The sequence below is a fragment of the Eurosta solidaginis genome, chromosome 1 (genome assembly GCF_040869045.1).
Source record: "Eurosta solidaginis isolate ZX-2024a chromosome 1, ASM4086904v1, whole genome shotgun sequence".
NCBI classification, from domain to species: Eukaryota; Metazoa; Arthropoda; class Insecta; order Diptera; family Tephritidae; genus Eurosta; species Eurosta solidaginis.
The window spans coordinates 367,607,114-367,630,839 of NC_090319.1; the positions used below are offsets into that span (position 1 = coordinate 367,607,114).

At 34.1% G+C, this 23,726-nt stretch overlaps 1 protein-coding gene across 2 annotated transcripts in view; it reads right to left on the minus strand.

Annotated features, from left to right (window-relative positions):
- grn (GATA binding protein grain) overlaps positions 1-22,817 on the minus strand; it is a 257,566-nt gene extending 234,749 nt beyond the window's left edge. For both annotated transcript variants that reach the window (XM_067762921.1, XM_067762920.1), the window contains exons 1-2: positions 21,643-22,817; positions 4,024-4,713 (exon numbers count right to left, since the gene is read on the minus strand). In XM_067762921.1, coding sequence (XP_067619022.1) covers positions 4,024-4,312 — 289 coding nt within the window. In that variant the 5' untranslated portion in view covers positions 4,313-4,713; positions 21,643-22,817. The remainder of the gene's footprint in view (positions 1-4,023; positions 4,714-21,642) is intronic.
- Positions 22,818-23,726: the final 909 nt, after the last annotated feature.

Genomic DNA, 23,726 nt, shown 5'->3' on the forward strand with positions numbered 1-23,726 from the left:
TTTTATAAAACCATACGATCGTGGGGCTGTATTCAGTAAGTGTGAGTTTTGAAATGTACATTTTTCTTTCATACAAAATAAATTAAGAAAAAGTGTACATTTAAAATTCACAGTTAGCGAATTTACCCCTGGAAGTCTGTTACATAAGGAAATAACTATTTGTTTCTTGAATAAAATGGCATATTTATTGAGGATGGCAAAAATAAAATGTTTAGCCTAAATGATGCAACAAGACCGCTGCGTTCTCGAACTTACCCCCACTATTGTAGCGCCGTTGTAGTTTGGCCGTTTACCAACATTTTCATACAAAAACAAAAAAAAAAAAACAAGCAGTTGTCAAAGGCGCCTGTCATCCCTGCTACCGCCAACGCCATTAAAAACTCATTAGGATTGCGCGCATAATGAGTTCTATATGTAGCATTTCTTGTTTTTTTTTTACACAAACATATTAAATGCATGCATACATCAATTATTTACATATGATAATACATACATACATGTATTCAGAGAATGGGAATAACCAAGCTTCGAAGGGCTCTTATATTCAATATCTAGCCTTAAAATAATATCAGAATATAATATACAAAGGAATGTACTGTATATAAACGAATACGTAGGTAATTTTTTGTTGATTCTAAACATTTCGTAATAACTCAGCTGCCTTTTTTTACATGACAAAGCATAAATACTAATTTTAAAGAAACATTTTCAAATACTTACGCATGGTATAAGAGAGAAGGTAATTCATTGGTATGTAGTTGTCGGTCGCTATATTAAGTATCTGACAACTAAACAGATTGTGGCATTTCGGGCTACCATTTAAACTTAAAAAAATCTTTAGTAATTTTTTTATTTGTTTCAAATATTGTTGCAATTTTTGAGCTTGACTAAAATTTCGATAATCTTGCCAGGAAACTCTTTCAAGTTTAGCACATTAGTCAGTGCAAACCTACGAAGCATCAGAACATCTGGTTCTCAAGATGTGGACTATTTAGCCAAAATTTCAAATATGTATGTACATCGCGGAAAATTGATTTTGGTCCTGACATCAAAATCGGGCAAAGTGGGATGACTGCTGTAATCCGGGAAACCCTACTAACCAAAGAGGGTTATTTTGGCTACACTCAGGGAAAAAATCGTTCTAAAACGAACGAAAAAAATTGAAAATTAAGAACATTCGTTGACAAAAGTCTGATAAGTACGTTTTTTCTTAACTCGTTTTAAGAACAGTTTTTCCAAGCACACCGTTCGTATTTTATGACTCGTTTGGTATTGGTGTGTGAAACTTCTGTGCTCATTTCAAGCACTACTTGGGCTTGATTTAAGATTTTTCGTTCTCACGCTTCGAGAACAATTTGGAGTCGATTTAACATTTTTCGGTCTCAATTCAAGAACGGTTCGTGCTTGATCTTTGCTGGGAGGGGAAAGTATTTTTTCAATAAGTACCCATTTATTTTTTATTAATAATAACTTTTTTGTCATAAATAAAAAATATTTATAACAATGCGTAATATGCATTTTTTCATATATTTCTCTTATTGAGAAATTATTCTTATTTGAAGACGTAATCTACATATATACTTAAAACATTTCATAACTAGTTTGAGAATTACCTGTGCATATGAGAATGGAACTGAACGAAAAATAGGAGTTAAAAAACTAGAACATAAAAAAATTGTTTTAAAAAAATTCAGAGTTTGGCGGTGATCGAACTCGCGCCACACGATCGCAACCGCAACATCATAGCCGCTAGGCCACTACAACTGCTTGATAGCTTGTGCCAAATGTTGTGCTTAACATTGTTGTGCACACGAACTGTACCCTTTTCTTTTTTCTTGAACTTAATTTAAGAACATTGATCTTAATTTAAGAACATTTGTTCTCATTAATAGAACATTTGTTCTTAGTTTAAGACCAGCCGTTCTCTTTTCAAGAAAATGGTGTCAGATCAAGAACAAGGTTGTTGTTTTAAAAACAGGTCGTTCGCTTTTCAAGAACAAAAAAGTAAGAACATGAAGAGCTTGAATTGAGTCCGGTGGTGCTGGAATTTAGGACGACGTTTTTCTCTGAGTGTAATATCTTTTCTCTCATCCTATTTAGGAACCAAAAGCACTGTCAATGCTCAGTAAGTAGGGATATATGACCCAAACCAACAGTGTACCTAATAGAATGCCGCTATTATCGTCCGGAAACTTCAAAAAGACCCGATATGTCGAGGTTCTCAAGATGTGGATAATTTAGCCAATATTTCAAATGTATCACAGAAAACTGATTTCAGTTTTGACATCGAGTTCGAAAAGAGTGGTTTGACTACTGTAATCTGGGAAACCCTGCTTACCAAAGATGGGTATATTGACCTACATCTTTTTTCTCGCTCTGTTAAGGAACCAAGAGCATAGTCAATGCTCATAAATTAGGTATATCTGGCCTCAAGCAACAGTGACTCTTATAAAGTATCGGTATTAGCGTCTGAAAGCTTAAAAAATGCTCTACATGTTGCATTACTCGAAGGCATCGGAGGCTTCACTTCGCCTACAAGGTAGTGCCTCTGGTGGTTTTCTATTTACGTGCCGCAACCTTCAACTTCGGCATCTTGAAACCGCTAACCATCGCTGCTCAATAGATTCCGTCAAATGTAAGTCGAACAGATAAAAAAATACAAGGGTGAATATACATCCGTAGGTATTTAGGCCGAGGTTTTCATTTAATTTGCGTCGTACTCCTTTTTAATTTTCCATTTTTACAAATTGCCGGATGTCAACTTCGAACGGCATCTGCAAGGCAGATGAGATTTCACTGAGAAGCTTTTCATCGCAGAGTGTTTGCCAAATCACTGCCAAAGAGAGACCGCGCTTAGAAAAACATTTTCTAATTGAAGAAACTTGTTTCCAAGTTTTTTCAATATTTCTGTTTCCTGAAAACGCCGAATATTTCTCTCCTTTCAGTTTTTCCCTGATAACAAATATAATAACTGAAAAACAATTTTAACGACCCGGTTTAAGCTCACGATCTCTTAAAAATAAAGCAAATAAAAATATATAATCAAGTTTTCATCGATTTTCTACTAAAGAACATTTTTTTCTCACATGTAACAAAATATTAGAATTTTTTTTTTGACAATTTACATATATATTATCGACTGTGTGAAAGATCAGTCTATTGTGGATGCCGTTTGTAAAATGATCTATCACCTTGGCCCCAAATTTTTTTTTCCAAACGCTCTCTTTCTCTCTCAATATTCTTTTGCGACAGCGAATTTTAGAAGTTCCGATATAGGCCGTTCTGCGAAAATATTCTGAAATGTTCCAGTTTTGGAATTCGAGAAATGCTCCCGAAATCGATTTCAAATTCTTTTTTTATATCCTCTATTAGATAAAATTTATGGATTTAAGATCGTTTAAAAAAATGTGTGAAAGTCCGTACACATTTAAGCAACTCACAAGGTCTCCTAATCGCCGTATGTGCTATGCTTTAATCAAATTTTAAATTGCAAAACACGGAAATAACTTAAATCTTAACATTTTAGAAAACGATTTGAAAAAAAAATTTGAGAGAATTATTTCTTCCATATTTTGGTTGGCAAGTTCCAAATGTCACTTCAGCCTCGGATAGCAATACATTTTTATGAGCAGCTCTTTTTCGTGACTTTCTTTCACGAGTATCGAAACAACTCCTTCTCCAAATTGTATGCAACATTTTTATAGAAAATAATTAAATTAATAATTAAAATCCCATGTGAACTTCAAAATTTATCTATTTATTTTATTCATAAAAATGTTTTAATCGGCCGGATGAATCTTAAAGTTTACCATAGAAAACGGCCCTTAGTAGCATTATAACGTCCTAAGTATTTAGCACTTTTTTCCTAACTGGAAACAAAACTTCAAATAAAATTTCACCAGTTCAACAATTTTTTTAAAAAGTGTGCACTTCTTAACAAACGTAGTTTAAGATTAAAAGTCACAATTTCCTTGAAAAACAAAAAAAAATAATAATAATCAAAAATATCAAAAATTAACTTACTGTGTTGATGATAACTCGGATAGTAGCGTCTATGATGACTATTACTTTCCAATGCATAGAAAGCGCTCATATCGGTTGAATCCAAACCGCCAAGACAACCACCGCCTCCACCACCTCCACCACCTAGACCACTACCACCACCCATTGCTGATGTACCAGCTGCTGTGAGAGCATGATGTCCCAAGCCAGCGCCAGCACCGCCCAGGCCATTCGCTTGCGGAGAGCTGCCCAATCGCGGATTATCATACCAGCTACGGGCGGCAGCTTCCGCTGATGAAGTCATATCCATTTCGAGAATAATTTTGATGGTTTTTATATGAACAATGAGGGCGAAGAAAAATTAATATGTACTTTTAATATTTCTTCTGTTTGTTGTTGGATTAGTAAGTGGTGCACGCTAGGGAGCTACCCCACATACAAGCTTACTATTTTATCGATATTTTATTAGCACAATTAATTGTATGAAAAAATACTTTTTATTTTAGTTATATTTTCACTTGTTTGTTTATTGTTCAAGAGTTTACGCTTTGATTATGCATTTTGATTTTTTGTTGCACGAGTTTCTTTGTTAATTTCTCAAAATTTTTTGTTTATGCTTTGCACTTATGTTTATTTGTTTGTTTAAATTTCCATTAAAATTTACTGTTTCTTTGTTTTGTTTCACATTAATTTTTGATTGATTGATTTATGCTATATAAAGATGGCAAGAAAGAGTTAAATAAATATTTATACAATAATTACTGAATATAAAATTTTATTGCCAAAATTACGGCAGCACAATTTGATAAGATCTGTTTTTATATTTTCGAACGATCCGTCAATGCTGAGCATTAAAAACGTAATAGTAAGCGATTGATTTTTGTCGATTTCTTTACGTCTGCACGATTTTATCAAAGTCATAGAAATTTCGTACAATATCAGTAGGGTAAGCGTAAAATTCGGGCGCTTATCGCGCCACAGCAGTTAGAAATATTAATAAAAACTTAATTAAAAAATACAACAATAAAAAGACACAACACAGGACATATCATAGGCACCCGAAAATAGCTACATTTTGTTATCGCTTAAATTTTAATTTCGTTTTCTTCCTCTTCTTTCTTTCCTCATCTTTGCACTTGATTTAGCGGTAGTATTATATCAAGATACTTCGATCAGTAACTAAGCAGCTTTGAATTGTTATCGCTCGCGCGTAATAAGATATTTGTATGGTACGCTTCAACAGACTTCATTAAACATATTTTGTATTGTGTTCAATGAAGCAACGGCTCGAAAAATGTTGTAAGTATCAAAAATTATGAAGCAGTCAAGATCTTAAAGACTCATTTGGTTGCGCAAATACATTTTAATGATTTTTGACTCCTATTTTTTATTATCACTTAAAAAAATGCCTTTGCACCTACAACGTTTTCCGTGACAACGTCTCAAATGCTGCGATTTAGCTTTTCTCACGCTTTACCTCAGCTCCTTACTTTGTCTTATAATTTCAGTATTTTATACATTAAATTTTTTTGTCAAAGTTTACTATGACAAAGTATAGAAAATGTTTCTTTTTTGTAAATGCGCTTTTTCGCTGGTTCTAAAATACCCAGCAGTAAAAGAAACTGAATACGAACTAACTACAAGTCGGTCTCAATAACGGGTTTCCAATAAAACGGCCGAAAGATAGTGAAGGGTGGTTAATTCTGCATTACTTGTCAGCTAACTACTCTTCAACTAATCTAAACCGAAAACTAAGTTGGCTTTTACCAACTGGTATACCTCACTCTTATTACAAAAGCATTCCCTAAATATATGCCTTACGTCTAATCGAAAAACCTAAAATGGATTTTATTCAGGAGGCATGAAATCAGATCTGTGTGTTGGCGATGTTACATTTATTTGCATATTTGAAACTTAATGAAATCATATGAAATACAATATGAAAACACCAAATTTTTTATATTTTTCAATTCTTTTTGCCAAATTATATTCTGACATGAAATTTTTTCGGTTTAATCAATTTTTTTCTTTTTTTTCAATTTAAAAGATACAGTAGTTGCTTGGGAACGCTGCATGACGTTACAGCTGATTTATAACTCACTTTTAAAATTTAATTAGAATTAAGATACTGTCTGGAGTCCATTTAAATAACCAACTTTTAGTTAGCTTTTTTAACAGTTGAGTAGCAAGTAGAAAATCTAATAAACTATTAACATTATTTTTAATACATAAATGTATTAGATTCTTGTTTCAATATCAAGTATCTATCTACTTATTTAAAAAAAATAAAATAAAATAAAGCACGTACACACTTCTACTGATTTCCGAAAAATCTCCTTGCTTCTGTGAATGTCGACTCCGGTAGATTTTCGACTGCTAATGCCAGTCGTAATGTCCCTTTGAGCTCATATAATCAAGTACAAAACATCATCCGTTATTTTTTGCCGGCCAAACAAAAATTTTGTACTAAAAGTCTCTCAACATAAGCTTAAAATTTTTAAGCGTACTTTTATAGATTTGCTTTTTCATATGGGACCCAACCTAGTCCAGTATATATAATACAAAGTTCTAGATATAAAAGCTTAAATCGCTTTAGTTTAGTGGAATAATGAAATGTTTCACTTTAAAAAGAACCCATAATTTTTTCAAATATTTGAAAATAATTGTGCAGATCTTAATCCAAAACGCAATCAGTGCACTATAAATTTGTTTCATTATAATTATATGTTGCTTTTAAACATCAACATGATAGATCGTGAAAGACATAAAGATAATTAACATAATATAAATAAAATTGCAATTAAAAGTTTGAATTTTAACATTTTTTGTTTAAATATTATGAATGAAGCTCCCCAATCATAGTAAATTTTTCAAAGGTTACAGAAATAATTTTCGAAGTTTAGATGATCAATATAATTGACTAATAGTTTCTTAAAATAATAAAAAAGTTTAAAAATAATGGAGCAAATTTGCTGCATATCAATTTGAGAGCAAAGCTTTTCTCAAAGGTTGAAGAAATATTTTTTCGATGTTTGTTGAGAAATAGTATTTTGATTCTAGCCTGGGCTCGTTTGAATGGGGATAATTGGAAAATGCTGGTGGAGATCAAATCGAGAATTAAAAAAATCTCGAAATTTCTTAAGATTGGAGAATAATTTGAGAAAAATGTTGATATCAACTTGAGAACTAACTCCCCGCGGGTGAGTAGTGAAACTTATTTTTAATAGAGTATGCAGATCGATAGGTATTGAATTGGGGAAACCAGTTGTATGTTTAGGGGTAAATTATGTAAAGCGCAACGATTAATTTTTTCTCGTGTGATCCAAAATTCGTATGATATAAGAGATTTGTTCACTTCAGTGGGTGACAGTAAACCTGAGTGCCTTTGTGAAATTTTTGGTATTACTTAGTGATGGGTGTGAAAGTCAGTGACTACGACACAAAGTGTCTGGCCATTAACTTAAAAAATTCAGATTTTTAAATAATATAAGTAGCTTCCTCTTTATCCAGGTGTGCAATAGGTTTCTTGAACATTTTAATCGAAAGATATTAATCTTTAAATCCTATTACTATCGGGAGTAATCCACTATTATATGTTTATAAAAGATGTACTGTTTAAAAATGACTTGGGTTATGGGCAAAAAGTTTTAAGATCACAAAGTCTTTGAAATAAAAAAGTTAAAATCGCGCCAGAAACATGTTTTTTTAGAATTTTGAAGGGTTTGTTTGTGCGTTGTATTTTTTCAATTTCGCCAGATGTCCGTATTAGTAAAGTCATACAATGACAACCAGGGGCTTTCTCGTGGCATTTATGTCTTTAGCACATTATAAATTATTGACAGGTGATATCTTGATAAAGATACGTGTACCACTACATAGGCACATACATATGTAGTCATTTTTGCTTTCTATTTGAGTCTTAATTGGTTTTAACTGGTGGTGGTTGATAATCTTCACCTACATTCAGCGGTTGAAAAAGCACTAATTTTTTATATACTAATTTTTTTATATCAAGAAAATGAGTCATATGTACTTTGTAGTAATATGTTTGTACATATACATTAAAAACGAAATGGACAAGGGAAACATGAATAGTACGTGTGTATAAATTATAAAATATAACATCTTAATAATAACGGTATTCACTGTAGATATGTTCTTAAAAATATTAACTTTTATCTAAATACATATATACATATATACAAATTACATATATGTGCTCATACTTCCAAGAACCTGGGCCTTAATCGTGTTCTACGATCAGGTTTCGAAAAACAATTTCACTCGAACGATAAATGTGAATCCGTGGATATATGCGTAAAAGTTGTAAAATGTTATGAATTTATGTTCAAAAATTGAAGTCGATCATGGATCGTAACACACGTTATGGGCTCTTTTCGATGATGTATTTTCCATTATTAAGACGTTAAGAAACTATTCCATAGAATGGCGCAATCAAATACTTTTTGATTGAAAACTTTTATTTGATATTACACCGTTATTGAAAGGCACTTTGTGTAAATCATTTTATTCCTATTCAAATATGTGTAAAAAATCCAATTTTTACATGGAATTCATCATTAGAATTCAATGATGGTGAAAGTATCTGTTCGTGGGGTTCTAGTCATTGTTACCCCAATATTACATAGGAATTCCATCAAACGTTCTTATCAACTTATTGAATTACAAAAAGTTTATGGCCAATTTTTTTTCTTCCTGTTTTTATTATCTATCAAAATGATTAAAAATAAACCCTAAAGTTCGGTGAGCTGCAAAAACTGTCTGCTGCTGCACCGGTGCAAAATACATAACTCAATCTCTTTTAAAACTCTACGTTAAATTTTAGATTAAGTAGATTAAGCATACCAAACAAAGCGATTACATTTGTATCGCACTTTTGTATTGCAAAAAACAAAATACCAAAAGTAGTGGTTAAATCTTTTGCAAAAAATTTTGTTGTTTTTGTTCTTTTTTGGATTTGATTACGAAAATGTTTAGCGTGCATACATTTTCTATTCAAACATCTCACATAAAAAACGAAATCAATGAACACGAAAACTTTCCGTGAGATAACCCATAGTGAAATAAAACAATCTTAATAAAATGCTTAAGACTGATTAAAAAGGCAATTAAATAAATTAATCACAATGAACTGCAGCTGTGCAAAACAAAAAACAAATGTCGCAAATTATTTCTCGTAAAAATTAAATGCTTATGTAGAAAACGTTATATAAGGAAGTAATTACAGCTACATAGTTTGACAAAACATTTTCTAATTGAGCTAGTTTTTAATACAACAAGTGACATGCTGGGAAAATATCCACACAAACAACTAAAAAAAAACTGTTTGTGGTAGTCCGAAACCGCACATATAGCGGGTGTGAAACTACTCTATTGAAAGGTCTGACTTAAAACTGTTTTAACTAAACGAAAATTGTGTTCATGTTGCTTTTTATAAAAAAAAAAATAAAAAAAATAAATGTAAGGCGCGATAACCTCCGAAGAGATCTAAGGCCGAGCTTCTCTTCCAATTTGCGTCGTGCTCCTCTTGATTTTCCCCTACAAATTGGCCGGACGGGACCTACATGTTTTATGCCGACTCCGAACGGCATCTGCAAGGCAGATGAGTTTTCACTGAGAGCTTTTCATGGCAGAAATACAATCGGAGCGCTTGCCAGACACTGCCGAGGGGCGACCCCGCTTAGAAAAATTTTTTCTAATTGAAAAATCTTATTTCTAAAATTTTGATGTTGCTTTGCCCGGGAGTTGAACCCAGGGCATACGGTGTGATAGGCGGAGCACGATACCATCACACCACGGTGGTCGCCATAAAAAAAAATACCTTTTATAAAAAAGAGATGGTATATTTGATGAAATTTTTGTAAGAGGGTGCACTTCCATTTTCGATTAATCATTTTTCGAAACCAATAAGATCTAACCATTACAATAAACATAACTATATCCCTATTGGTGGCACATTTGCCTAACTTTAAACTTGCGTCGCGATATCTAGGAATATTTATACAAGATTATCTGAAATAATCGCTAAGATCGTTCATATACATATAATACAAACATGTATACCACATTTAAAATTTCATTAGATGCTTGCAAATGTCCTAACATTCAACAAAACCAAGATCGGTCGTAAATAATATTTTATTATTTTATGCGAGCCTAAAACGGGAAATTGTTTGGGATCTTTACATTTTTGAAAAAAAAAAACCCTCAGGGAAGACCATATATAAGGAGTTCCATATCAAAACTCAATAAGTTCATACACATTTTTTTTCGAATTTTGATGTAATCAAATTCGCCTTACCAAAATCTTTTATATAGCAAGTAAAAAGTGTAAGAATAATAATAAAGCATATCTGAAGAAGTTTTACAAAACCACCTTATCATAGAGTTTGTTTCAAAATCGGCTTACCCTCGAATTCGGTTGAGAAGCGCCTTACATCAGAAATTGTTTCATAAACATTCTACTAAAATATATTGAATTTACGCTGAGGAAGGGCGTCTTTGAATCTAATTTTGAGAGAGGATGCTCTTCAGCCAACTTCTATGATAGGTCATATTTCGATTGAATTGTGAACTTAGGCACTTATTGAAATTAGGTGGGGCGCTTCTGGAACAAATTCTGATATAGAACGCTTTTCAGTAGTATGATGTTTGGCGTAACGGAAGGAGAGACGAGTAACAAATATGTCCTGATGTTGATGTTCCACTCAGCAGTCGGCATTTAACAGATTGCTCAGATATTATACATTTTCATCATAAATTTTAATATAACCCCTACATTAGACATAAAAACGAGACCAGAGTTGCATATGATTCATCAGGCATGGGCTGCAAAATTTTCAAATTCATGTGTAAATCCTACTACATCAGACTTATAAAGTTGTTCATATCTCGAAAGAGAGAAGATTTAAGGCTGATGACGAGCATTCTAACTGAACACTGCCTTCTGGAGTGACATGCATGTAAAATAGGCGTCGTCAGTAACAGCAGATGTAGGAAGGAAAAGAGCGCTGTAGGAAGAAACAGTTGAGCACGTGCTACGTTCGCGAGGCAAGGCTGCAGCTGATAGGGACGTTAAAGTTGCCAGATCTCATAGCAGCTTAAGCACGGTCCTTAGAAACTTCTAGTATTTGGCAAGAGGGCAAAGTTATTCTAAAACATAAGAACTGATACTTAATTAAGGTTTTTCCGTTTGGTCGTCAAACAAATTCTGGTAACACTATTTTTGACCTGTGAGTTCATACTTTATGTTTATAATGGCAGAATTACACTCGGAGTGTTTTTCAAACCACTGCCGAGTGTTTTTCAAACCACTGCCGAGTGGCGATCACACTTAGAAAAACTTTTCCTAAAGTATTTTGATAATGCTTTTTCTAAGACTAAACCTTCGGTGTTGTATTCTTTGAAAATTGTGACAACCCATGTTAACTGGTCAAATCTTTCCTTATAAACTCAATGAGATTATTGTTAATTTATATTCATGAAATGTATAAGTCAAGCTTTACTTATCTAATATGCATATGATATTGATGTAATATACTCGGTCTCAAGAATGGAATAGAACTTGATTTTTTTATAACCTTGGCTGTACTGTTTTGCATTTTAAATAACGATAAAGATATTCATCATACGGTAAGCGTGTGATTGAGAATGTGGAGCATTTAAATATGTATTCTTGAAGGCGTTAATACATATATGTTTGTATGTCCACAAATACCTCACTTATACCTACATATTGAAGTGCAATCAACCACATACAAGGCCCTGAACAATTAATCATTTTTAGCTGCCCATGTAAAATGGGCCCAGTACCAAAATATCGTAGCTAACTGCATACATAGTATACATGTTTGTGTAAGAATATAACGCAAAAGTATCATTAGTATATAAGAAAACAAGAGAAAATGCATTTACCCAATAAAAAAAAATAAAAGAAGCAAAAAGACAAATATAAAAATGCAAATGGGAAAGTTCCCACGAGTGTAAAAACTTTAACAAAAACACAAACATTCTTTCGAAATTCTTCAAAGTTCTCAACTAACTGGAAATAAAAATTCCAAAAAGTTTTAGAATAATTCGAAGTTATTCTATAAAATTAATATTTAAAAAAAGATAGGTGTTGTTTTATGACTTGAGTAAATTGATATGCCCTTCATAATAAACAATTAAATCAATTTTTTCAACCAACGCGCAATTTTGCCTTCAAATTTAGGCAGCAATCAAAGAATACTTTTTGTTTCCATTAAAATCAACATATATGAAAAAATTAATTTAAAACCACAAAAAAAAATCTTATCTTTTATGAACAAATAGCCGTTATCTTGTTACACGCAATACAGCCCCAGGTTCGAACTTCAGAGCTCATTATACGGTAGAAGGACAAGTATCTATCAATAGATAAAGTCATTTATTCAAAGACCAAACTAAATATTGCAGCAGGTAGGATGATGTGATAGTGAGAATTGTAAACAACAACAAAAAAGTAAACATGTTGAAAGTAATTGTCACATTTGTACCAAAAAAAACGAAAATTTAAACGGAGAAGAGAAGGTGGAGGCATTTAGGAACCGAAAGAAAAGAATATAAATACTCACAAATATACATAGATATATCGCACATCTTGGTAGGGCTAAAGCGAGGTAACTGAGAAATTTAAATTTTTGAACTTATGCATGCTACAAGGTAGCCAGTTATGTTTTCACGTTTTCAAATTAGCTAATCAATGTTTAGATCTAAATGTACGATATGTCCCATCCATGCGGGTGCGCTCAATAAACACAAAGTTTCTCAATAAGAATAGTCAAACCATCGAACCTCATCCATAAAATTATTTATCGTTTTGTAATTAAATCAACTTAAACAATCGACGTCATATATCTATGACGACCCCGGCATTTAATGGGTTTTACCTTGCCAATACGCAAACAAATTTTCCTTAAATTGATGAAATATCTAATAAAATAAGCGTTCCGAGTGAGAAACAGCTCATCCTTTTGACAAACGCTTGTGAGAAACATTTAAGTTCAGAAGAAGAATTGTTCGGTATTATGGCGATGCCTGGTATGAAATCTATCTCAACGGCTCTACGGTTTGGAAATGTTAGGTTCCGAAGCAACATACTCGAAAAACTTCACTCGATTTGTCGATTGAAACTTTTTTTGTTTCAATTGAAACTTTTTTCAAATGAAATGAAACTTTTTTCATATCAAGTTAAACATTTTTCATTTCAAATGAAATTCTCGTAAATGGGTTGATATATCGTCATAAAGTTTTATTAGATCCATTTGTACAAATATATTTGAAACATACCCTGTTTCATGTTTTGGTTCTCAAGACAGCACTTTTTTGAACAATTTTAATTTGTGTATAGACCAAAAGAGCGATCAGCTCAAAAAATCGCAATGTTCAGAAAAAGCCAAAAAATAGCTATCTCTCCCAAATGCGTCGATGCAATTTTAAATTTGTACAAAGTCTTTTCTGGATGATTAGTGGAGGTATTAATAAATGGAGTCAAGTAGGTATTTCGAAATTTCAGATTTTTGAGTTATCTAATGATCTAGGTGTGCGACATTATTTTTTAAAATTGCAGAAAGCATTTCACAGGATCAGAGAAAAAATGTAGATTTGCATACGATCATAGTATTTCTGAAATTAAAAAAGGCTCCCTTGGTGTGACCAATTGGCGCCAGTTAGCAGAGCGTAGAAGCGCGCCTTGTTGGAAGGCCATAACCCTTTAACCGGTTAAGCGCCAAATTAAAAAAAAAAAATACTTATATTGAGTTTGAAGTATGTCAGAGCTAAATAGCCAAAATATGATCAATAAATCTTTAAAGTTTTGCTTGATTTAAGATTTTCGTTTGCAAATCAAGATCCTTTTGTTTTTACTTGAAGAACGTTTTGTACTGGATTTCAAAAGGTACTCAGGCAACCGACTGGAAAGGATTGTTGGCTTTTCCTTTTCTCGCATAGAGAAATTGTTCCGCTGCGGTAACGTAGGTATCATCAGAAAATATATTTAAAACATTTGATAAAAGGATTGAGAATTGCATAACTAGATAATAAAGCAAATGAAAAAATCATTTTCATCGCATGCCAAGTGCTGCAAGCAATGTCTCCGACCATACATATTATAGTTTTTGATTAGCTGGATAAAATACATAACAAAATCCTGATCTATTCCATAGCAAAGATTTCCGTTTTGCTTTTCTGAGAAATTGTGACCGGTGTTTACAACGTTTTTCGCGATTATCGTTCGATTGATAATGTTTCAAGATACGAGAACAAGTGCTGTTGTTTTCCCAATAGAGCAGAACTATACAGCCTTTGATTGCAATTCTTATTTTGAGCGTCAAATATTAAGATTTAAAATTCTTAATGCAAGTAATTTGATCTTATGTTTAGATCATTAATTTTCCCTAAGTATAGATTAATACACTTCCGTATTTCAAAAACAATAAAAATAATTCGATTTTAAACACAGATAATCGACATATTTATAAAAGCCTTTTAATCATAAAATTTTTTTACAATTTGCAGGATATGTAAAAAAAATCATCAGTGAGCAAAACTTTCATTTAAACTTAGTTCGGGCTCTCCCTGGAGAGGTTCTAGTACTCAAGCGTATAGGATTCATATTTGGAAAATATTGGCAGTGATTTTGTTTTTTAACAATAGGAACAACACCACATTGAAACAAAAAAAAAAAAAGCCCTTAGTTCCACCCTAATAATCTTCATATTATTCTGAAATACTGAAAAATACGAAGACCTATAGGAACTTCGACCAAAATATCGAAATTTAATTCATTTTTATTCTAGGCTACTGAGAACTATCACCAATTTGTGAGAAAAACTATACACTGGCTTGATTTATTTACTTCGACATTTAAAAATCATTGGTATTTAGAGAGCTATTCAGAGCAAGTAAGAAAGTTGTTGTAACCGGTAGCTAAAATTACAGGCAACTATTACACTCCATTCAAATTCTTCGTGCACAAGTTACCTGATATTATAGAATTATCTCATGTTGAAAAAATAATATTATCTTTGTACATTATGCTCTACTGTAAGATTTGGTTTTTTGTCTGTATTGCTGTTTCTGCTAGATTTGTGGTAATAGAAGTTACAATCTTACCGGTAGCCGAAAAGATTGCGCTTTTCCATTTTTGGTAGAATCTATATTGACACATTTTTCTGTCTTTACACTTATAACAACTGTCAATACGTACCTAGTATTCATGAACCAATAAACAGATCCCGCATTAAAAAATGTGAGAGCAAAAAATCATAGTTAGCTGGGAAATAAATTTTATTGGCGTGACGTCACGCTTTTGACAACATGTTTCATTGCTGACGCAGTGTTCAGACTTTATTCCAATCGGAGTATTTTGCTCCGCTCTTACCTCCTACTACATTTTTTATCTCAAAGGTTTATTTGGGTCGAGTTGAAAACTAAATAGTATCACTACCTAAATAGTATACTACTAATACGTAGGAAAAGCTGACTTTTTATAAGTGACGATTGGATGAAATGACGCGAATTCATTGTTCGTGCCTTAAGACATGTTTGTTCACATTTTACTCACAGTTTTTGTAATTTTTTTGTACTGAATGATAATAGAAGCAGTAAAATGTAAGCAAAAAATGTGTGTGGAAGCGATCTGTAAATCCTGCCAAAATTCAACATACAGCACTTCTTGAAGTTTTATATAAAAATGATGTACGTTGAGTCAGTAAGGTCAGATAACCCTGTTTTGCGAAAACCTTTGGGAGCACCAAGCGAGGTCAAATCTTCCTCCAACTGTCTCTCCAAACTCAGTGAAGATCTTCTCTTTCCTCTATTTACAAACTACCGGAGCGTATTAGTTCATCCGCATAACGTGACCTAGCTAGCGAAGATTTCTGTTTTTATTCACTGCACTATCGTCATATCTGCGAAAAGCTCATATAGCTCATCATTATGCCTCCTTCGTTACCCGCCCTCGACATCACGGATAGGATTATAGATCTTCCGGAGAACCTTTCTCTCCAATACTCCAAGAGCCATCTCATCTTCTCTCGACACCTTCCATGATTCCGAGACATACATCAGCACAGGTATGATGGGTGACTTGTAGAGCACGTACTTCGTCTTGTCCACATTTACTTCAAGGCTCACTTTTTTTGCTTCTTTATTTTATACCAACTCTTTGCCTCCATATTTGAACAGCCCGGCGGGTATCCCGTCATTACTTGGCACCTTGTGATTTTTTAGCCGCGATATTGCTATTCTCACTACACCATAGTCGGATGTCGGAGCGTATTTTTCATCATCGGCGATCGGGGTATCGGGTTCGTCTTCCCCCACACTCTGTACGTCAGTTATCATATCGCCATTATCGTTCCTACAGGAATCTGCCCCGGTCTTGAAGCCGACTCCATGTGCACCTGATAAGGCAGATAACTTTTTTGCTGAGAAATATTTCATGGTAAAAACACAATCGAAGGGTTTGCCAAGCCACCAAGTCAATTTGATGCTAGTTGTTCGCCCGCTTTCAAAAAGGAAAAAAATATACTCCGAAAATAAAATTTTTACTCCGACGTAGTAGTTTACTCAGGTAACAGTTTTAAATACTTCGAACACTGGTAACGAAATATGAGAGAAATGTAATACAAAGAAAAACTTCAAAAACGCTACGTCACCAAACTTCTTTTTCAAATTCGATTACAAATACAACATTTCCGGAATGCGGGATCTTGGCTCATTTGTTTATGCCTAGTATTGTTAAACGTAGAGTTTTGATATGTTCAATATTTTGTGTGTCAACAATAAATTTTTAATTTTCAATTTTGTAGGGCGTAGGCAACTAGAAATTGAAGATATGCATTGTAAACTTGGCTGTTGTTGTTGTTCTTTATATTTCTCTTTCATAGAATTGCCGAAAATTTGTAGAATATTGGTTGCACTGATTCGTACATACAGATATACATACATACATATGTACATGTACATATAGGTGTGCATAACTTGTCTACTGCAATCAATTTATCAACATGTCAACTGACGCATGTAAAGTTTGCTTATCAATTTTAATTTTTGAGTTTTTCAAGATTTCTTCCACTTTTTTTTTATCGAACATTGAGAAAAATTACGTGGTGAACTTGAGAGAGTGCTTTTCTCTCTATTCGTCCAGAAAATAATTATTTTTCCTCCAGAATGATGTAAAATTAATAAAAACACCAAAAAAATGAATAATATGTAAACAAACAAAAAAATTGGAAATTTTCAGACTGAATTTTCCGGACTAGTATCTAATACGGACAGCCAATTCTTTGAGGGAAATCTAAAAATAAATTTAGATCTTTAATTGTAGTAATACTTAAGTCATGACAAACTATTTTTGTTTGGTGCTATAGAAAGAATTGCTTAAGGAGGTTAACTTATAGATATGATAGGTTGGAATTTCCATTCATACAAAGAAGACCTTCTCAGCAAAGACTTTAACATAAGTTCAAGCTGAAGTAGAGACTACTCAGGGGCAAATAATTTCAATTCGATGTGCAAATACAAAGTGAACCGACTCGGCGTCGTTTTCGCACCGTAAATTCGTGGAAAGTGTATTCTACTTAACAAAAAAAAAAAATTTACATTTTAATAAGAAAAATTTCAAGTGTGTGATAACAAGCGTGAAAGACGATAGGGGCCTAGATGTTTAGAAAAGCAACTTCAGTACCAGATTTGGTGAACTTATCGAGAACTAAAGCTTCTATGATAAAGTGATGTTAGCAACAACATCGCTCACAAAAGAGACGAAATATTGAGATCATTAGAAGTCACAATGAAAACTACATAAAAATAAATTAAATATCATTCAGATCACCTCACCGATAGGAATTTTTGTATGCCTGATTAATTTAGCTGTCATTAATTTAAGCGCGGTATCCAGTTCACATGAAAAAGCTCAAGCAATTTTTTAATTTTCTTCTTGTAAGCTGAACTTGAAAGTTTTTTTTTTATTTGAGAAAATGTGTTTTCCTATTTTATTTTTCATTTTCTTTATAAAAGTGCTTCCGCAAGAGGTATTTCTTACACATTTCCTGAACCCTTGCGGAAATCCTTATGTGTTTCAATTGATGCATGCAAAATGCATCTTGAACGAACTTTCGTAAAGAATGGGGATAATAATAAGAGAAAATACATTATTTCGAATAAAACAATCTTGGCTGTAAAATTTAAATACATAATGTCATAAAAAATTGCCGCACTTTTGAAAAAGACTCATAAAGCCCTCAATTCAAACAAAAATGTTTGAGTACAAATTCCTTTTTATCACAAGATTTTTATTCTGTGAAATAGTCACATGAAGCACTTTCATCTCAGAACACTTCTAGGTAGTGACTGAGTGTCAGTTGTGGTTTTGGTATTTAGATCCGAGTTGTGTCATGGGAATAAACCGTTTTTAAATATGTGTCTTTTAAAACAATACAGCTGGAAAAAAGTTAGCCATAAACTATACCATTGTCTCTACAGAAAACAAAAAAAGAAAAACATTTCAAAAAGCCTACACTCACCCAAAATTTTAAGCAGAACATGATAAACTTTAGTGGTTTTGCCAAATAGGTATGTATGTGTTTACCTAGGCTAAACATTTTTCCTTGTTTCGTGGAATAATTTGCTTATATTACAGAAAATACTTTTTGAGTTTATCAGAAAAACTTCGAGTAGTGTTTTTTGGTTTCAACTACAAAATATGTATATCAAGAAATTGGCCTTCTTTAAAAACACAGCAATTTGGAATAAAATTGAACTGAGAAAAGCTGCGAGAGCGGAAGTGCACTAAAAAACCACCTACTTAAAACATGGAAAATCAAAGAGATTTTTTGCACTGATATACTGAATACTGAAAAAAAATGTCCATGTTTATAACACATTTTACTTTCTGTCATGGGAGCTCAACGTGGAGGAGAGGGTCAAAAAGGCCTCAACGGCACTCTATGCATGTAAAAGAATGTTGGGGTGTACGTGGGGCCTATCGCCCTCTCTTTCTCATTGGGTTTTTATAGCGATTGTAAGCCCTATTCTATACTATGGAGTTCTTGTTTGGTAGAAAGCCACACAAAAAACAACATACCTCAAAAAATTAGAGGGGGTATGCAGAATATCGATACTTAGCATTACGGGAGCCCTGAAAACAACCCCGACGGCTGCACTATATGCCATTCTGCATGTTCCACCTGTAGACCTGGTAGCAAAGAACATAGTATTAACAACCGCAACCAGGCTCGGTGCCTTGGGGCAGCTTGAGCCCCGACCATATGGCCATAGTAGTATAGCGTCATCAATCACAAGACGAACAGACTACCTGATTCCCTATCTGCGCTTCGAGGGAGATCTTAGGGCCACAATAGAGGTGGACGGTTGGCGCAAGGGTGCGCAAATGACGGACGAGGCGATACATGTGTACACCCATGGTTCCAAAGTAGTGGAAGGAGTAGGGTCTGCGGTATACTGCGCTGATCCGGAAATAAGCAGATCATACAGGCTGCCGGATTACTGTAGCGTTTTCCAAGCGGAAATATTAGCTGTAACCAAAGCAGTAGAAACTCTGGAAGAGAATAGCTTAAGCTGCAACCCTGTTAACTTTAATATTGACAGTCAAGCAGCAATTAAGGCAATAATCTCGCATAGCACAGCATCTAAATGCGTGTTAGAGTGTAAGCAGTCTCTGGAGAGAATCGGGACAGGGAGAAGCATACATCTATATTGGGTCTCAGGGCATATGGGAATGGATGGAAATTAAAAAGCGAACGAACTAGCCAAAAAGGCAGCATCCCTTGAAGCTTGCTCCGCATACGTCCCATTTAGACTGGGCGAGATTAAGCGAAGGCGAGAGGTGCACATGATCGGCCAAGCGGGAAAGGCGTGGGTTCAAGCGCGGGGCTGTAAAGTGTCGAAGATTATGTGTAGGTCTTACAACCTTAGACTAACAAAGTTGCTTCTATCATTAAAAAGGGAGGACTGTAGACTCATGACGGGTATACTGGCTGGATACTGCTTCTGGCGTCACATGCCTTTAACTTAGGCTTGGTCAGTGATAGCAGATGTAGGAAGTGCGGGTTGGAGGAGGAAAGGATCGATCACGTTCTGTGCTCGTGCCCTGCACTTGCCAGGCTAAGACTCCAGCTATTAAGAGTGATACAGCTGTCAGATCTAGAAGCAGCAAGTGGCTGAAGTCCTAGGAAGCTTCTAGTATTTGCCAAGAAGACGGAGTTATTTTATAACATAAGTCCTGGTTTTTGATAGGGTTTTTCAGTTTTGTCGTTAAAACAAACTTCTGGTAACACTACGGGCCCAATCAGTCTATATGAGGTCCTCATGGACCGGCCAGTTCAACCTAACCTTAGCGCTGAAAACGTATTAACTTTGGAATAGCACTGAAAAAAGTTCTATTTGGAATAGTTTTCGCAATTTAATCGAAAAGTTGGTAATGCAAGAGTTATATGCACATCGGATTCGGATTTGGCATGCGAAATTGCGTGTTTCCAGGAGGTTATGGTAAAACTTAAATACCACTCTTATCTGTTCGCCGGCCAACCGCGCGCTTATCATATTTACAAATCGTAGTCCTTAATTTCACCAAACCCATATATACAAGTCTATTACGACGTGCTTAGTCCTAGCGAATACGGACTTTAGAACATACCCGTGTTCATTACAACAGCAATGCTCTCAGTCTGATTTCTAAATCGTTTTAACTTGCACATCCCCAAAATTGTGAGCAATTTCGAGGTTTTGCCCAAATTCAGAGTTTTTTGCCGAACTACTCCAAACTTTTTGAGTGCTGAGCAGTCGACGTGGTGTGTTGCTTGCGCAGTCCGCCCTCCACAGTGAAGTTGCTGGGCTCAAGTCCCGGGGAAAGCAAAATCAAAAATTTAGAAAAAAATTTGTTTCGTTAAGAAAATATTTTTTAAGCGTGCTCCTCCTCGGCAGTGCTTTGGCAAACACTCCGAGTGTCTCATGGAGTACCTACGGGTTATCGAAAGCTTTTTTTTGACTTGTTTACTTAATTGGCGCTTAACCGTTTAATGGTAGGTAAATCGTTTTTCACTTGTCGCTCCCAGCGGAGTAGTATCACTCTCTTCCGCTACTTTACATAGCCGTGCTTCAATAAGAAGCGTTTTAAGGCTCCGAAACAAAAAGTTCAAAGAACTCTGTGAGCCAACATTTTTGTGCCAAGCTAAGTATTTAAGACGATTGCTTTCTACGTCGTTGTGGGTAGAAATTTCAGAATTGTTATTTGGCGCATCATCCAGAGAGCTAAAGTCCGATTACAATGAATACTTTGCCGATCCCTTGCCTTTGACAGATGGATTTAATGACAGATTTAGATGAGTTTGTCGGTCGAATGTAAAACTATAGGTATATGTAAAGAATTGAGTTTTTTTTCGACATATAACGCGCTTATCTTTCAAAATCAAAGTTCGAGACTCGAACTTCGAGTGGAAAAAGTATGTCCTTATTTTCTTAACGCGCGTTATCTTACCAAATTGTGCTTTAAAACTTTTGTTTTTGTGTTATTTGTTATGAAACAAATTGCTCCATTTAAGATTTGTAATCTTTTTGTGGTAACACTTCACTCACTTTTTTAATTTTTAAATTTATGTAATTTTTATTTTTATTTTTTTTTATAACTTTTCACTGCTTTTTGTTATATAACGTTGCTGTTAGTAACAGTTTTGAAAAATTTTAAGTTTAAAGATATTTTACAAATACACTTTTTTTTGTTTATGTATATTTTTCGCATTTTATGAACAGACTTGCAGCGGGACTGCAGTAAAAAATAGTATGTATGTTCATGCTGCTAGAACAAATTAAAAAAAAATGTTTTGAGTTACTTTTGTATTCAAAAATATTTCGCGCTTACAAATTTTCGTAAATTTTTATTAGTTTAAAAATTTGTTTTTATTAGCACATTGATTAGCAAATACTTTAGTTGTGCCACAAAATTGTATGTAAACTCAAATTTTTGACATTTTATTTTTTTTTTCATTTATTTTACTTGAGTTGTTTGGTTTTTGTGCGTAAGTTTTTTTTTTTTATTATTTTTCAACTTGTTTTTTTTTTTTGACTGATTTAAATCTCACTTTTCGTATTTTCTTCTATTTAGTTACACCACGACCGTAATTGTAATGCGCTTTTGCCGCCTTGCCGTATGTTAGTGTCCATATCCGGTGCAATTATGCCCAATAATACCGTAAAATTATTGTAGATAAACTTTTTCAACGTTGCGCGCGCAAATACACCTTCACAGCAATACCTTGGCCGTTCATTGCTGTACAATCTACATATGTATGTTTTAGATATACCTATCTTACGAGAAAAAAATAGCCAAAATCTAAGGCGAAAAGTCATATGAGTAGCAAGTATCTTTAGACAATATACAACTATCAGCACAGCATTGCACTCATTTCAATGAAAAGCGTTCTTACAACAAATCAAGCAAATTCGCAATACCGTCGTTTGCTTTACAGGCAAATTCTACAATTTCTACCGACGCATTTGCCCACAAAGGAGCACTTGATAAGCTTTAGTTATATATTTTGTATGTATGTATGTATTACGCTGCTACTACGCGCAGGTATCACTATTCAATGAATGATAAAAAGCTTTTAACCGCATTGTTAGATTGTAAAACACGCGTAGAGTCAAATAGTGTCAAAAAAGCACGCACGCACGCACGCATTCACGATCTCGTCGTGGTACAACGCTAAACAATTTATACGCTATACACACGCTACTAAAACGATAGTACACACGTCAACGGTCACAAACCAACTGAATTAAGGAAAATAACGAGACGGCATGAAAGAGATGACAAACAAACACCCAACAGTCACGCAATACAAAGAGCAAACCACAGCGTAGTATGTGAAACAACAATAAAATATAAAACCTAAAATGGTCACAAGTGTGAGTGCAGCGACAATAAGAAATGTTGCAATCAAGTAAAGTTGGCGGCTAGCTGACAGCTACAACAACAAATATTTGTACAGCTAACAATAGTGGGTTGGGGTAATTCGCTTCCCTGCGGTGCTTTGGAAATGCGTGTGTGTGTAAGAAGTTTTTTATATACCGTACACTCAACGTTGCAATGGTCGCTCAATGTGCGAAAGAGTCAGATTGATAATGATTTAGTACAGCGTTGTTTGTATACCATGCTGAAGAGCAAGTTAGCAAATGCTAACTGGAATTTTTGTTTACAAAGGAGCGTCATTCGGGCAAGCTGAGAAGAATTGTTTCTATCGCATTTGCACCTTTGTACTGAGTACGGGGCGTATACAAAATTCCTTGTTTTGTTGTAAAACCGGTTGAAGTATAATGTTTGGCTACTTACTTAGCTCAATTTTTTGATGCTGGCAATGTCGCGTGTTAGTATAATGAGAAGAATTCGCTCAGAAAAGTGCAACAAAACTGCTTATGTGAAATGTTTACGAATGCAACTGCACTGACAGTGTAGCACAGTGCAGCAAGAAATAAATTTGATACGTGGAAAGCTTAATTTTTAAAAAAGGTTGTCCCTTATTCATCGGAAATTTTCGCTTTCTGGACGAACAATTAATTTCTTATTAATTCGGAGGAAGATTTATTTTGATGCTTTTTTCCCTTCTTGTATTTTTTTGTTGGAAATAATTTAACAACGAAAATTGTTCATCCGAAATTTCCGG